Here is a 17,969-nt window from a genome sequence, read left to right as displayed (position 1 = left end):
AACATTTGTTCACAATTTAACACTACCATTTCCACTGTTTTTCCATCATTGCGCATCATCCATACGTAAATTACAAAAAAATAAAGTGGGTATTAGCATTCTGGATAAAGGGAATAAAGATAAAGAACACTGAATGTTCGTGCACAATGATAGTACCCCCATTTATTGAACTACGAAAGCAACAATTTACACCATCAATACCCATGTTTGTATGACAAGTACCTTGTCCACACAAGGCACTGATATCCAGGTTAACGCAAATTAAACCATAAATTCAATGTTTGTACCGATGCAAAAACGCTTAAAATTAGCAAGAAGACACAAGTCAGTTATTACCAGAAAATTACACTGAGACTATGCCATGATAATGACAGCTACCAGAATATTATTACATAGACCGTGCAGGTCTGCACAGAGCCAATGTAAAATAAAAGGTCCAGCATCTCATCACCTTAATCAAGCATTTTCTCGAAAAGAACGCTGTGCAGAAATACACTAATTGTAATAAAATGTTAACCAAATTTCAAATGAGGAAATACATTCATCAATTCTCTATTTACAATAAAGCCCGTTGCCTATTGTAATAAATAACCACTTAGCAAAGAAGATACTGGATATATTACAACAAGCATATCTTATTAATACATTGTTTACAATTCAATTGCAGTCAAAATAAAAAAAATGTGTTTTAGGCAAAGACAGACGAAATAATAACTTACCTTTACGAATGATGTCAATAGGCATTTACTGTGTAATAATGACTTACCTTTACGAATGATGTCAATAGGCATTTACTGTATTGTTTAACTCAGACATTGTAATACTTTTTAACATTAGCAGAATTACAATCCTTGAACTTGTGCAACTTGGTTTAGTGGCAACTGCTATACATGTTAAGCTATTCAACCACTTTGACAGCATGAAGCATGTTCCATCAACTACTACTATACAGGATCATTCACTTTGTCTGTGCAAAGCAAATTTGCAAGACTGCAGGGAGTAATTATGCACCAGGATTCACGAATGTATGTAAATCCTATTCGTTTCTGTGCACAGTGTGAATTATACTGTCTGTTTGTGCATGGTATTTGAAGTTCCTGTACTCCAGGAAATGAATTCATCCAAAAAGGCTGAGATATACAGTCCAATATACTGCCAAAAATTGTTTTCTTTACATATACAAACCTGCATCCTATAAATCTTAAAGAGAGCATATTAAAGATATGGAGATGACTGAGATATAGCATGCATGCACGTAAAATGATTGACTGCACACTGAACACTTATAGAGTACGGGCAAGAGGATAAGGTTATATGCATATCAGCATGTGCACACCAAACACAATCTTATCACCAACAGCTGCCATGATAGCGACTACCCATTTTAGCTATCTGAGCTTTTGCAATAAGAAAAGCTATACAAAAAAATGCTACAGAATCAAGATTGAACCTACATTGTCTAGGCTACGGTAACAGTGTCTGATTTGGATTCATCTATTCAGGGCACGTTCACAATTGCAATATTTCTTCCATTTTTGAAAGGGCATTTAAGAGAAAATGTTTTACTCCATTTATTTTATGTGTGTATGTACCTGATTCTGCATAAGCTTTTTACTGACCTGAATATATTAGAGAGCATAAATGCCACATTTCCATTCCTTCGTATCAAATGTGCAAGTTCTAACCTGATTTTGGAGACGACAAGGTTGTAGATTTGAATGTGCTGCACAATTTCATCCAGAAGGTGATCGGTCATGGTTTCAAAATCTGCAAATGTATCTCCCTGCAAAGCAGAACACAAAGCAGCACAGAATTTTTACATCAATCAATCGCGTGGCACAAGGCAAACTCAAGGGTGTACTGGTCACATACAGTGAGGGAAAAAAAGTATTTGATCCCCTGCTGATTTTGTACGTTTGCCCACTGACAAAGAAATGATCATTCTATAATTTTAATACTAGGTTTATTTGAACAGCGAGAGACAGAATAACAAAAAAAATCCAGAAAAACGCATGTCAAAAATGTTATGAATTGATTTGCATTTTAATGAGGGAAATAAGTATTTGACCCCCCTGCAAAACATGACTTAGTACTTGGTGGCAAAACCCTTGTTGGCAATCACAGAGGTCAGATGTTTCTTGTAGTTGGCCACCAGGTTTGCACACATCTCACGAGGGATTTTGTCCCACTCCTCTTTGCAGATCTTCTCCGAGTCATTAAGGTTTCGAGGCTGACGTTTGGCAACTCGAACCTTCAGCTCCCTCCACAGATTTTCTATGGGATTAAGGTCTGGAGGCTGGCTAGGCCACACCAGGACCTTAATGTGCTTCTTCTTGAGCCACTCCTTTGTTGCCTTGCCCGTGTGTTTTGGGTCATTGCCATGCTGGAATACCCATCCACGACCCATTTTCAATGCCCTGGCTGAGGGAAGGAGGTTTTCGCCCAAGATTTGACGGTACATGGCCCCGTCCATCGTCCCTTTGATGTGGTGAAGTTGTCCCGTCCCCTTAGCAGAAAAACACCTCCAAAGCATAATGTTTCCACCTCCATGTTTGACAGTGGGGATGGTGTTCTTTGGGTCATAGGCAGCATTCCTCCTCCTCCAAACACGGCGAGTTGAGTTGATGCCAAAGAGCTCCATTTTGGTCTCATCTGACCACAACACTTTCACCCAGTTGTCCTCTGAATCATTCAGATGTTCATTGGCAAACTTCAGACGGGCATGTATATGTGCTTTCTTGAGCAGGGGGACCTTGCGGGCGCTGCAGGATTTCAGTCCTTCACGGCGTAGTGTGTTACCAATTGTTTTCTTGGTGACTATGGTCCCAGCTGCCTTGAGATCATTAACAAGATCCTCCCGTGTAGTTCTGGGCTGATTCCTCACCGTTCTCATGATCATTGCAACTCCACGAGGTGAGATCTTGCATGGAGCCCCAGGCCGAGGGAGACTGACAGTTCTTTTGTGTTTCTACCATTTGCGAATAGTCGCACCAACTCTTGTCACCTTCTCACCAAGCTGCTTGGCAATAGTCTTGTAGCCCATTCCAGCCTTGTGTAGGTCTACAATCTTGTCCCTGACATCCTTGGAGAGCTCCTTGGTCTTGGCCATGGTGGAGAGTTTGGAATCTGATTGATTGATTGCTTCTGTGGACAGGTGTTTTTTATACAGGTAACAAGCTGAGATTAGGAGCACTTCCTTTAAGAGTGTGCTCCTAATCTCAGCTCGTTACCTGTATAAAAGACACCTGGGAGCCAGAAATCTTTCTGATTGAGAGGGGGTCAAATACTTATTTCCCTCACTGTACATCGTTTTTAAATGCACAGGGATGCTACAATTTTCATATTGTAGTTTCTACAGATACAGTTGTTTCATAGCTAAATATTTAGTATGTTTACTTTAAAGTTGTCTGTCAAGTTACAAGGTGATAGAGAAGTCGAAATATAATGAGAAGCACTGAAGTGGAAAATAAATCTTCCTTGGTGGCATGCCCTTTATTTTTCCATTTGCAGTAAGGATGCAATCCCCCTGAGGAGAAAGAGGAGAACATTCTCCTTTCAAACCTGGATTAGGCTAGCAATAGATAGCACGAAATACCAACGTAAAAAAAAACAATCAGGGATTTTAGCATAGTGTGAATCAATAGCACCCTTTACAATTATTGACTCTCAAAGTACACATGCAAACCGAATGGGATACAATAAGATACAGGGAAGTATGAAACAAGCTTGTACACCTGATTCAGAAAACTGCATAATTTACGTAATTACGGCACATTGCAACCTCAACATATTTGGATCGTGTTTGTTGATAAATTATGTCAGAGAGCCATCATCATCATCATTATTTTTTAGTTCAACAATAAACTGGTTTCTAATGCACAAAATAAAGAGGACACTGCAATGCACATTTCCAAGCTCAAAATGCTAAACGAAAAAAAACTGCGTATTGTATTTGTTCTTAGCTGTATCGACGAATGCACGGTGCCCATAAAATCATCGCATTTCACATTCTGCCGCTGCTATGGCCCATTTACACAAGTGGAAGAATTGAGCACATCCGTCAACGTTTTTCAATGTCCGTGGCCCTTTTTCGTTGGGCACGCTGGCCACGAAAGCATGCAACAGCCTGTTATCTCCATCGCTCCCCATTTGCACCTGATTAAGCAGTCGCACACTAGTGATAATGATGATAGATGTAGCGCTGGCCTCGTCGAGAGAACGCATTGCTGCAGGCCAGCGCGAGCATGCATTAATTTATGCCAGCTCCTGTGGGGGGCCCCGCTCAAACCCATCTTTTGAACGCTATGTTAATCCAAATTGTGTTGTTTCGTGCTGCTGTATTTTCACGCCGCAGCCGAAAATGAGGTGACAAGTTCTGCCCACACGAAGAGAAATTAATTTTCAAAGCGACAGCACAGCACCACAATTGTTTCCGCAGCAATCAGCATCGGCCCTAAAATTTGCATGGCAAAACAGCTATTGCTTACAGTTACAGGGAACTTCGCAATGCGTATTATTATCATTATCATGAATACATTTTGCACACCCATTATGTATTTATTTAGTCTCGTGGCATTGTTTTGACAAGTTGTATTACTTGATTCTCAATCAGGTTGTGAGAACAAAAATCCCAGCTGAGGGGTTAACTAAGCCAATCATCCCTCCGAGATTAATTAAATAAGTACTACTGCCAAAGGATATGAGCGCCACCTTAATGCCGCTCCATCCGAATGTGCTAAACTATGCAATTAAATGTGTATTAATACGCTTCAAGTTCATTTCCAAGACAGATGTTTAAAGAGACATTCAGTTTCACAGATAAACATTCACAGTTGCACAAACTATGAGAATGCTATGTTGCATCTTGGGCAGTCAGACTGAGGAGATTAATAGATGCATTAGTAATCAGATAAATTTGTCAATGCACTGCTAGAAGAAGCCTTCCTCAGTGTGCCAGTCATGGAGGTTGTTTGAGCATACATCGCCATACTCATCAGTGCAGGTTAGTAATGTGGTTTGGGTCCAGGACCGGTCCAAATCAAACTAAACAATTGTATTTTACCAGGAAAGGCCCACTGAGTGGCATAGCTCATTTTTCAGAAGAACTCTGGCCACAAATGATAACGAAGTGGCTGAGCACATGGATATTTATAGCAGCCAAATACTCAAAAGCGTGTTTCTAAATTATGTTAGCCATGGATAGGAATCAGACTCAGGTCACCAGGTTCATCGTACAGTGCACCAACCAATGCACCAAGGCAGAACATTTATACATATTAAATTCTCAAATATGAAATCGATTTTACATTTGAGACACTTGTAACACTGTGGAAGACACTGGACTCCCACTATTTTGCATAACTGTGTATGTGTTCATTATGAGTCAAACACAGATACTTTTAAAAGCACTACCAAAATGTAGTTCATCCAGGTTATGGACGCCTACTCAGAGCTTTGTTTTTTATGCATGTGCAAATCTCCAAGCCATTAGAAATGCTGCAATTCCTCCTGAAATGAAACAAAGATTTCACCTGGAAATGGCTACTTGAGAAAAAAAGTATTATTGCTCAATATTCACCTGATGCTGTATCATAAATGCCCCAATACACGCTATCAATTGAAAAAAACAAGCTAAATATTACCGAGTTTATAAATCATGAAATGAAAACTTTTCTGCTTGTGCTGGAGCACAAAGAAAGTATATTAGATTTGTCTAAACATTTGCTCTATATCTTAAAATATAATGATCTTGCCGGTAAATATAAATGTTAGCCTCAACCATTTTTGAATCCACTACTTGTTTATTAATCGGGCCACATTTTTGGACAGTGTCAGAAAGCATTCTTTACCATATACGTAAATATACCACACCTAGCCAAATAACATTCCCTGAAAGGATGCTCAACATACCTTGACATTTAACAGTGAAACTAATGCAACAATCTTAATATGTTTGGAATGCCATAATGACCATTTAAAAAACGTGTAGCTTTCATGAATCAGATATCTGGCGTTTCAACGTAAGCCTATAGCGAGGCCAAAAAACTAATTCCAAAACAATCAAACGGCTGTTTGGTCAGTGTCTGACAATGGAAGTGGGTCGGCGGTGGGGGAATTGGTTCCTTGTTTGGTCGATTGCATTGTGGCCTTCCAAACTGGCGAAAATCTTCAACAAAAAATGAACTTCCAGCCATAGCATTATTGATTTGACAGTTGGCAACTTACAATAAAAAAAGTTAAAATACTCTCAGTCAGGCTCGACTGGTCACGAACCTTCCAGGGTCGAAAACAATACACACTGCAGTACTTTACTGGAAGTCAACAATGGCACTGCTGGTATTGGTTCATGGCCAGTAATCCAGTTGCCCCATTGCAAATTTTTACTGATATCTATTTTTACTTGACAAGGAAGAGTTGGGACTCAGTGAAATGGTTGACACAAAGATGAGGCATGTGTACAAGTTAGACTTCAGGTGGACAAGACAGAAAACACAAGGGAAGCTTTCAATAAGCTGTGAGTAATGGTAGGCCTTAATAAATATAGCCACGAAGTGCACGAGACCATGATGTTGTGGCCTATGTTGCTGTGTCTGCAGAGCTGAAAGGCTTTAAAGCAAGTGTTGTATTTAAAGCATCAAGAGTTTTAAAAACGTCCCCGGAGATTGGGGGCAAGACGCGCTTGAATTAAATTTATCGGCAAAACATGCGTTTTACTGTTCTGCCAGTCACCTTACAGTACAGTGGGTTGGAAGTAGAAAAAATACACAATGAAAACACGCGATTCACTAACCAGCCTCAAAAACAATGGGTGCATCATCACCAAATGAAATCGTCTCTTGTCAGTGCATTGAATTACATAGTAAAATGTGGGGATATCCAATTGAGCTGCAGGTGTTCAATAATCACCAGACCAGCTCCCTCTCTACTTTGACAAGGCACCGTTGTTACCTGAACTCTGAAACAAAGTTTTAAGCAGATTTGTTTTGTTTCTGTCAAAAAAAGACAGTTATTGATTTGTCAATGCAGCAAATGGTTTTGGCAGCAATTATTGGAGAAAAAGTTGATGTTCCAATGCAACAAAAACAATCCCATATATTAGGTGTTTAAACAACACTCAATCTTGAGTCCACTCAATATTCTGCTACTCAGAAAGTAGCAAAACATTTTAATGAAAATGTAATAACAGATATAAAATACAACTGTTTCTGACGAGTGCAATTAAATGCGGAAATGCAAACACTAACTATTAGAAAAAAAACATTGTGATTTGATATCATGAATATGAATGATATAAAATCAAATTTAAATATTATAGAAAGACAACTGGTATATTGTCAAGGTAGTTGGTTTTGAGGTGATTAAAGCAATTATGCCATCAGTCTGAATGTTAACTCAAACAACTGTGTTTTACTCTTCACCCTGCATATGCAGTGCTTCCTCTTATTGTTTTAAACGTGACTAAAAGGTTTGTGTGTGCAGGCTATATATATATTTGCACACAAGCTTCTAAACAATGAATGGTTGTCATGCAATGCAAAATGTCAATTATGGTTTATGTTCGATTTTAACAAGTTACAAAAGCCCTGTTAAATATATTTATTTTGTGTGATAAAACAATGACATTCACACACATTTCTAGATGATGAAGGATACGGTTTACAAGTTTTAACAAGGTTCACATAAGTCATAAACATTTCTCCCCAGCTGAATTCTCATTAGCCAGAACACTACATTGCCAATACCATGTAGTAAATATATGGATGACAATGTTAAAACCAACTATCAACATGTTTTAATAACTAAATGTGTATTCACTGTGCATCAAATGTGAATGTCGAATACAAGGCCAGTGCTTAATAAAATTTACAATTTATCTATTTGGCAATGTTTGTGTTTAGTCTCGTACTCGTGTGTGACTGTTAAGTATATGGCTGTTTCACAAACCTTTGTGTTAAATACATTTCATAAAGTTTAAAATTTTCAAATGAAATATGATGGCAGTGTTCACACAATGCATTGACATGTGATTAGGTCAATGACATTATATTTTAATTGTATTCGCCATTTGACAGTTAATTAGCTATTCCTACATATTTTTTTTCCATGAAATTAGTAATCCATGTGTAGAAACGGACAGGCTGTGAAGAGAAGCATTAATCCATATCGGATGCACATTAAGCTGCAGTGCACTCTGATGTTGAGGGCATCCAACTGTGAAAATATTCATCGGCGTTGTGTATGGTAGAACAAAGAGGCTCTTGAATGTTAACACCAAAAACTGGTACAACCCATATCTATTGACTACCCTAGGCACGGGCTCTTTGATCCACAGACCACAACATCAGGCTGCTTAGAAGCAGTGCGGCAACAGAGGGGCTGAGTCACCCCAAATAGGTGTGCAAGATTTACTGGTCATCGGTTTAACACTTGGGGATAAATAGGCCCCTGAATTTATATTTGATATTGATTGGTATGGCTCTTCAACAGGAAAAAGGTTATGATGCCCAGGTCTGCTCAAACATTAGATTCAGCACATTTACTTCTGTCCATATGATTGTGCTGTGCAACTGATCATGTTTGGATTACACGTGACTACCTTTAAGTCAATAACATTCATCAATACAATATCCCTGCCATGAAAGAGTACAAAACTTAATAAAAAAGTAAAAAAAAATGCTGTCAATGTTGAAAAAGTTTTACAAAAAAGAGTTTTGGATCGAATTGCAACAATAAAATCCACAAATTTAAAACCAATAGACAGCTATTGTTTAGCAGAAATCCAATCATATTGACCTTGGTCTGATTATAAACTACCAGCGTTAGGTGCTACTTATTAGCTTTCGCTGAACTTTTTTTTACATGTCACTGTTTACAGTGATATTCAAAACGAATGTGCCAATGAACTACTAATGCCAGCACCCACTAGTAATACTGCAGCCACATTACTGACAAATGGGCTCTCACAGTACTGGACTACACCCAATCCACTGTTGGTTAAGGGCCCTCTGGCACCACGTGGGTCTGTGGGTTATTTGACTCCATTTTGCTGGTCAGTGTGGGTTAGCGAATACTTCACCCAGTGCTCAGACTAAATACATCAACACAATTGTATATTTACAACCTTCTACCGCTACAGCAGAAGGTACTACACTAATGAGCTGCGTTCCATGGCTCACCATATGGCGTGGATAACCAGTCAAGCCTGTATATCAGACCGTCATCACTGGCTGGTGAGTCAAAATTGGAGTGGACTTCACTATGCACATATGGTAGGAGGGGTTACGCATGGGTTACTGCGGGGGTGCAAAGCAGTGATGCATTTGATCACTTGCATAGACAGGAGACAATAGCCTGTCTCACTGATTGATGTGCACTGTGAGTTTCATTTTATATCACGGTATGTTTAAATCCTGCAGTAATTTACTTGCATGGTTGAACCTGAAATTACTTTTTTTTTCTCCAAATGTCGGTATGTTTAAGGGATAAATTGGGTGTGTAGTGGATAAAATAATAGTTTTTAACAGGTTGTAGAATAAATTACCTCACAACAAAAGAGTCCCACATTACATAACGTAACGAAATCTTTAGCGAGGAGCTATAAACGTTAGCCTGGAGTTATTCCGTGTGCAATTAGCTTGTAAATCTGCCTCGTTAAAATTGAACTGCGTTATGAGACTTTAAGAATGCAAAATTGTCCTTTAGCATTTCTGGCTACACGAAGGGGAAACTACTAAAGCCACATCAAGAGAAAACAAGGAAGAAAAACCATGCAAATCCATAGATTATGTAACACTTCCTAAGGTGAAATAATAAAGTTAGCTTCCAAACCGTACAAATGTGCGACGTGGAGAGATGACGTCACATGAAATGATGTCATCGGGGAGAACAGGTCCCTGCAGGGTGGGCTGGTAGGAACATTGGAATTTTGCGCAATTTTATTTTTACACCCCAACAGCACGAGATTTCACTTCGTTAAAGTATTGAAAGGGGACGGACGGACGGACACATTAATCTATTGCAGGCTGGTACACTCAGTTTACAACTTCGTTCCTACCAGTATAAGTCACGCACATGTCTAACACTGCGAGATGTCACACTTAATGACGTCATCACCTGCAAGGGAAAGGGGAATATTTTTTTATTGCTTGTCTTGGATTTAATGCCACGTGTTGGGAAACCCTTTGATCAATTTGGCTGGTTTTCTCTAGGGTAAGTTCCTAACAGTAACAACTTTAGAAATACGAATGTTGTTCATATTATATTATTATGCCTTTCCAACCATGCCTTCCTTAACTGCACCCACCCTTTTATAAACACACAGATTGAGCTATTGCATTAATGCTTTCAACCTGTTGGAACGCATTCAAAATGAGAAGCAAATCCTAGGATGAGTGTTCAAAAAACTGACCTCCATAGTACATACATGTCACTCACTCTTAAGAGACATAAGACCAACAACTGCCAAAACAAGCCGTATGTTGAAATGGCCGTAGCTGCTGCAAACAATCATTGCCTTCACCACTCTTACAGAAGCTAGTTTACAGCATCAACAGGAGACTAGCACAGCAACGATTGACCACAATTGAGCCCATGACACCATTTGGCATCAGGGCCTCCTGCTGAAAATAACCAAAATCAGGAGAATTATGAAAAATGGCCTCCCTTCAAGGCTCAATATTAGCACCGTAACTATTTAACATATGCGTGATCTGCCATGTGTATCATCTTGCAAGCTCATATATACAGCCTTTGCTGCATAGAGCATAAACCTCCAGAATATTGGCAATACTTCAACAGGTCATCAAATATCATCGGAGGCATATTTCTATTGCTGGAGACTCAATATGAAATTCGTTCAAAACCACCACAAGCACTTTCCACCTGAACAATCATGCACCAGATGCCACCCTTGATGTGTGCTTCTGTGGTAGCTCAGTGCGCGGTGACCTCACTCCAATGTACAGTGAGGGAAAAAAGTATTTGATCCCCTGCTGATTTTGTACGTTTGCCCACTGACAAAGAAATAGTAGGTCTATTTGAACAGTGGGAGACAGAATAACAACAAAAAAATCCAGAAAAACCCATGTAAAAAATGTTATAAATTGATTTGCATTTTAATGAGGGAAATAAGTATTTGACCCTCTCTCAATCAGAAAGATTATAGACTGATAATTTCTTTGTCAGTGGGCTGACGTACAAAATCAGCAGGGGATCAAATACTTTTTTCCCTCACTGTGTCTAGGGGTTATCATGGACAGACGCCTGAACTTCAAGCCCAATATAAACAGATCTACGAAAACAGCAAATCAAGAATAGCCATGCTATAGAAACGCGGAGGAAGGACCTGGGGCGCCTCAGCTGATTTGCTTTGAACTGCAGCTCTATCACGCATCTACTCATCGGTAGAATATTGTGCTCCAGCCTGGTCTGAAAGCTCATACACAAAACTTTATAGATAAACAATTAAATAACACAATGCGCTCGCATCATAACTGGAATACTGAAACCAATACCAATGTCCTGGATACCTGTTCTGGCAAACATTCTGCCACCAAGTTTTCAGATTGATATTGGCAACGAAAGACGAGTCATCAGTCAAAATCTCAACAATGTACCTCGCCGCCAACTCAAGTTCCGATCGCCCTTCTGGGATCGTTCTGTCACCACTCTATTCTCAGCCAGATCCCGAAGAACACTGGCAAAGAGTGGAAAAACGTGGATGTCCAGAATAAACACCTAATTTGAGACCCAAATATCGCATTTCCTGGCTTTGACATTTCTTGAAGACACTGGTGTAACCATCAACAAGCAAATATGAACATGTCTTCTTTGGTTCTTTCGGTAAAGTCACGTAGAACGAGAATAAAATAATAAAATAACACAATAAAATTCTCACGACGTTTCGGCCACAACACAAGCAGCCTTCTTCAGGTGAAAGAACAGAACTGTCGGGACGACAGAGCTTCAATTAACGCTGCTAAGATTCGCAGCGTCTTTTTAAGCTCGGTGAGAGGCGCGGCGAGCCTTGACAAAGGAGTTTACATATCAGAGCAGGAGAATTTAGCATTGAAATAGTCGAGGGAATAGCTTGTGAGAGAAATAGCAGTGTTAAAGTCAAAGTTTACATATCCACAGAAGCATTTAGTGTATGGACACTAAAGGCCTCCAATTACCAACTATCTTAGCAGCATTAATTGAAGCTCTGTCGTCCCGACAGTTCTGTTCTTTCACCTGAAGAAGGCTGCTTGTGTTGTGGCTGAAACGCCGTGAGAATTTTATTGTGTTATTTTATTTTATTCTCGTTCTACGTGACTTTACCGAAAGAACCAAAGAAGATGAATCCTTGCAGTCACGAAAGCTTAAAATCGAAATATGAACATATCCTTAATAAATAGAGTATTAAATACAAGTACAACTGTGGCAATGCAACCCAAACTATGAACCACTGTAGCCTACGATCCTTCAATGGAGGAACAGCAAAACTACATGATCTCTCTTCTGAAGTCTGCTCCTGGCTAACTGACCTCAACATTGGCATTTAGCCCCTGAACATATTTCCACATGCAAAAATATAATAGAATTATACACTTAACAACACTCCCAACTTAGAATTAAACCAACCATAATATTGGGTTAGATCGTGTAAATATAAATGTGTCGTTAAACCCGCCACAGCCAATTCGTAAGGTTTGTCACGTAAACAGAACATGCCAATTCGTTACTAGTACAGCAAATCCACAACATTTACAATCTGAGTACAACGTTTCGCCAGTAATTACAACTAGCATCCTCAGATTTGTGGATAAATCCTCCTGTTTCATTCCTTAAACAGAGGGATAGATGTGATTGTCACTTGTGAGCTCTTCACGTGCAAAGGGGAGGGGAGGGTTAATGAATGCATATACAATACAATGGGTATCCATTACAGGTTGGGTTATTCATATGGTAAGCAGCGTACATTATGCATGCATATTGTTCTTGTACCTCCTGTCGTTTATGTGCAATAAAATAGCAGTACATGGTTATTGTCAGCCCACAGGTAATGCCCATTGACATATGGTGACCTGTATAGGCATGCATTTAAACAATGCATTATTTGCCTCCAAGCAGCACCAAGCCTGTAGCTATCTGAACCGTTAAAATAATTTTTACTTCTCTAAAATTAGATATATTCTCTAATTAGCCTTGTCCAGCAGTAACTAGTTTTGCACAGAACTTTAATATTAACAAAATAAATTGAGTGCCCTTGTTGGCACGCGTGTTCTGCCACTGCCAACAATTGTATTTGGGAGTATTTCATATATACCTTTGGTGTTATTTTAGTCTCTTTCTGCCCAACATAGCATTTGCCACAAGAGCAATTAATCTGGTATACACCTTATGTTGATAGCTTCTGTAATACATCTTTAGTACCACATAATAGTTTAAAAATTAAATGAATTTTTCACTTTTTCCCCCAATTTATTCCAATTGTGCTATTAGCGTCATGTCTTATAGAAAAGCATAATAAATGTGTTAGAGAATACAGGTGACATGAATTAAATAGTAAAATTAAATAAAAGCATTGCTGCTGTAGACATGTTATGACGATGGCATTGGTTAAAACTTAATTAATATAAAAATATTACCACTAAAATAATACACAATGTTGTTAAAATGCTGTGTGAAACTGAACATTTATATTAAATGAAAAAAAATATTTTCATTTTTTTCCTGAACATCAATACAAGAACTTTTCAATATGGATTATAAGCCTCCACTATCTGTGAATAATTATAGTTTCAAATTAACTGATTGCCCCTTTTAAACTGTATCTGGCTTATTGACCAAAAAACCCTACTACAATGTACAATATTCCCTATTTTTAAACAAAGACATTGTGTTGAAATGACCCTCTTAGCAACCACAAAGAGCCAGTGGGAAGGACTTGTGCAGCCAAGCAATATCGCAACTTGACATCATTCGGTTGGTTGTATGGCCCATTAAAAAATCCCCACAGGCCACCACTGTATGGAGATCCATTGTTCCTCAGAAATTTAAAATTAAGTCGAAAACACCAAGTGAGAGCACTCCCTCTCCTCCACTCAATGTGCCTGACCTTTCTCTTAGCGAATACAGAGAAATTGGAAAAAGATGAATGCCTTTGCAGATTGTGCACAGAGTCAGTAAAAATCCCCAAAGGCAGAAAAGCGACATTATAAATCTGAAAGTGCATTTTGTGCAACGTAACATGATATCCGAGATCACCGAGGGGTATCTTTTCCTTTTACGTCCGCAAAAGTGCCAACCTGTTAAAGACGAAGTAAGGAGAATACCAACCCTTGCCTTTAAATGGTATTGAACGACATAAGGTCATCAATAATTACATGAGTAACAATAATGGCAGGATAACCATTTTGCTATGAATCCCTAAACCCCATTTATTGAATGGCATGTTTATTTTTAATGATTCCTAATCCTAATCCACAAGGCAATTATCACTTCATAATAGACCAGAGCGACAGTCAATAACAATGCGATATTAATACACTTTTTGCATAAACATGGGCTAGCTAAAATAAGAGGAACAATGGTTAAATATTGAATTCATTATAAAAGTGTAGTGACATCGCGGATGTCACTGTGTGGTGCGGTGCCAGCCCTAGAGGAGCACGACGTGCGATGTACTCACATCGTGGATATCACCTATGTAGCGACATCGTGAATGTCACTGTGTAATGCCGGCTCTAGCAAGACACGGCGTACGATGCATTGTCATCGCGGACACCCCGTAGGTGGGTGTAGTACCAGCCCTAGAGGGGGCTCGATGAGCGCTGGGATAGCGCTTAGTGACACCACGCGTGGCATGCAGTGCTGACTCCGACAGGAGGGAGTGTGGGAGTGTCAGCCTTGGGATGAGGTTACCCTAGGCCATGGCACTCTGGTTAACCCTGGAAGGCACGTGACCAGTAAGATCTACAAAGGGGCCCCAGGTGGGGACTAGGGGGTGGTGACGTGTCAGGGTGCGATCCTACGGGAAGGGTCGAGAAACGACAAGAGGTTTCTCGACGGTGGTCGTGGCCAAGAGCGGGGCCAGCCACGACCCGGGAGCATACAAACCGGGGTCCCCACAGGGACCGGGGTTCAGCGTTGCTGTCGTCACCTGAAGATCTCCGATCTACGTCCAAGAAGAAGTCACCAACACGTGGACGAGGACCCAAGCTAGGGTCCTATCCATTGTAGCTACTCCCAGTAACTAGCGTAGTTAGCTTGGTGGTCCACCACCATAGGATATCTGGTGAAGGGGCAGTAACCCCTTTGTGTTATGTGTTGGTGTTCATAAATGTGTTGCCTCCAAGAAGTATGTCTGCAACTCAGTAGAATCCACTACAAAAGTTATAATGAATTTAATATTTCAAGACCTTTAATGTTCCCCTTATATGATTCTGTCAGTACAATTAGCAATGCATTTATTTTACTTCGCTATAATGTGCGAAAGGTAAATTATTTATTCCTAAATGCTTTTAGAGATATCTAAAGCAGAAAAAATTAAGGGGCTTTTAGTTCACTATCATTAAATCTTGACATAGAGCTTTCAATGACTGCAGAAATTCATATTCTTTGGGTCTTTCGGTAAAGCGACGTAGATAGAAAAAAAATATCACGACATTTGGATCGCAACACAAGCAATCGTCATCAGGTGAAAAAATATAGCGGCAGAGCTGCTGAGGCAGGAAAAAATATAGTGGGAAAGCTGCTGAAGCAGGATGTTATATAGGTGTGAGATGGGTGTAGCCCAAAGGTAAGTGGGCGGGGCTAGAGATGGGTATAGCCCAAAGGTAAGTGGGCGGCGCTAGAGAGGGAATTTGCATGTCAATGTAAGATCGGAGAGCTGCTGAAGCAGGATGTTATATAGGTTTGAGATGGGTGCAGGCCAAGGGTTAGTGGGCGGGGCTAGAGATGTAAATGTAAGATCGGAGGGCTGATATACCTCCACGACTACGAAGCTGTGGAGGTGGCCATTGTATTGTGAGAGATTAGCATGTCAATCTGTTCATGTAAGATTAGCATGCCAATGTAAGAAAACCACTGCAACGGTGGCTGTGTTAGTGAGACATTTAGCCTGTTAATGTAAAGACATTCAACCTGGTAATGTAACTCAGAGAGTCTGAAATAACTGCTAACATCGGCAAGTAGGATGGAAACATCACAGCCACTTATAACTTAAACTGGTTAATAACGTCCTTCCAATGATTGCTCAGTTTGTACTCATCTTCTCAGTTGAAATTGTGTCTGTGTTTATATATCTGGATGGCTTCATAAACGAATCTTTGTTGATAGCCAGTGGGGTTTGCAGGGTACCTTCGTCTTGGAATAATCTATTTTGTGTGTGCTCACAGCATTAAAACAATGATCAGCCACGGCTGAGGTATTGGTCCTACCGTGTTTCAGATCTGCCTTATGTTCACGGACACAGTCCGAGACATGTCGTTAAGTTTCCTCAATATAACTGCTGCTGCAGACGCAGCTGAGTTTGTAGACACTGGGGTATTGCATGTCAGGGATTACATCCTTCACAGATAGGGTCGGATCACGAATTTTACGTACAATATTCCGTACAATATCATTCTTTAACCTTTTTTTTATTCACAGATCGTTTTTTTTAAATATGATTTTACTCATAAGCTTTCATTAAAACCTCAAAAAGGTATGTACTACCAATGCCGAAAAGCAATGTTATTGGGGTGCATCTATGTAAAGTTTGGTTTTCTAGGAAAACAACAATGCCAATGAACATATTGCAGGACACTAAAAAAAACAATGAATAATAACTGGAGCTTAATATTTTAAATGTGGTAAATAAAAAAAATACAATACAAAGCTGCTTATTTAAGATCAGAGGCTTAAAATAAAGTTTTTGAAGGTTGCTTTATGGCTGAATAGGAGGTTAATTTTAGAACAGAAACATTTGCCTAACATGTCAAAGCTGATGAAAAAATCTACTGGCAGTGTGATGTGATCACTGCCATTGTGCATGGAATGTTTAAGATGTGCAAAAAACTGTATTTGAATCTTACAATGAAGATAAGATTTCACGGGGAGATTTTGGGCATATAAAAGAAGAATTTGATGACTTTTAAGTGACCGGGAAAACACATTTTTTATTTTTATTTATTAAAACGATGCCACAAGTCTCCTCTTGAGGCCATAAAGCTCAGGCACGCAACCTCGTTTTCTGAAACTTTCAAACCACAATATGAAAATGGAGCTAATACGAGTGCATTAATGTCACATGGACTTGTTTTTAAGGGGATTCAAAACAGGCTTATAACAGTTTCAATTCAACCATGGATGCTTTTATATACACCTGATAACTGCAGCATTCAAGTACAGGCTAAACATGACAAACACCACAATACTGGGCGACTTTAAACATCATTTAGAAATACATGACTGCCATCTAGTGCCCAAGTTATAAAATGTTGAATCACTTGAGCTCATAGCAGACAGACTGCAATAAAAGACATGATGAATCATGTTTGAACAAGCTCTCATATACGCATTAATTGATTTCCTTTTGTGTACAAGGTAGATGCACTGAACCACACGCAGTACATTTCCCATGAAGCTCCATTACTTGCCTGGTTACTCTCCGACATGAGAAACTCCATCTTTTCCCCAGGAAGTCCTTGTTCAATATAGGTCTTCACCAAGCGGAGGTCCGCATAGTTGCCTGGTCGAGAATAAAAACAAAGATTAAAAGAACACAATGTTAACCACAGGAGCGGTACACTGTCAAAATTCATTGATGATTTCCTATCAATGACATTATTTTAAAACATCAAGGATATTAGGTCCAAAACTCTAACATGAGGGTCAAGCAAGTGCCTCATGGAAGAAAAGAAGTAACTTTTAAAACAACACACATTATTCATAAGCCAGTTTATGCCCTTCTGAACAAATACCTATATTGACACCAGTACCTCCAG

General features: G+C 39.4%; 1 protein-coding gene across 3 annotated transcripts in view; it reads right to left on the bottom strand.

Moving 5' to 3' along the window:
- Window positions 1-17,969, bottom strand: part of LOC116942655 (protein FAM135A) — a 68,286-nt gene that overhangs the window by 16,585 nt on the left and 33,732 nt on the right. For 2 of the 3 annotated variants that reach the window (XM_076067283.1, XM_076067282.1), the window contains exon 15: window positions 1,547-17,713. In XM_076067283.1, the coding sequence (XP_075923398.1) occupies window positions 17,532-17,713 (182 nt within the window). In that variant the 3' untranslated portion in view covers window positions 1,547-17,531. Of the gene's footprint in view, window positions 1-1,546; window positions 17,714-17,969 lie in introns of those variants that run through there. The other variant, XM_032954838.2, reaches the window with a different exon arrangement.

This window comes from Petromyzon marinus, chromosome 15, assembly GCF_048934315.1.
Source record: "Petromyzon marinus isolate PM22_M1 ecotype Great Lakes invasive population chromosome 15, UKy_Petmar_22M1.pri1.0, whole genome shotgun sequence".
NCBI lineage: Eukaryota > Metazoa > Chordata > Hyperoartia > Petromyzontiformes > Petromyzontidae > Petromyzon > Petromyzon marinus.
Note: the sequence above shows the minus strand (reverse complement) of the source record. Positions and strands in the feature narration are given on the sequence as shown.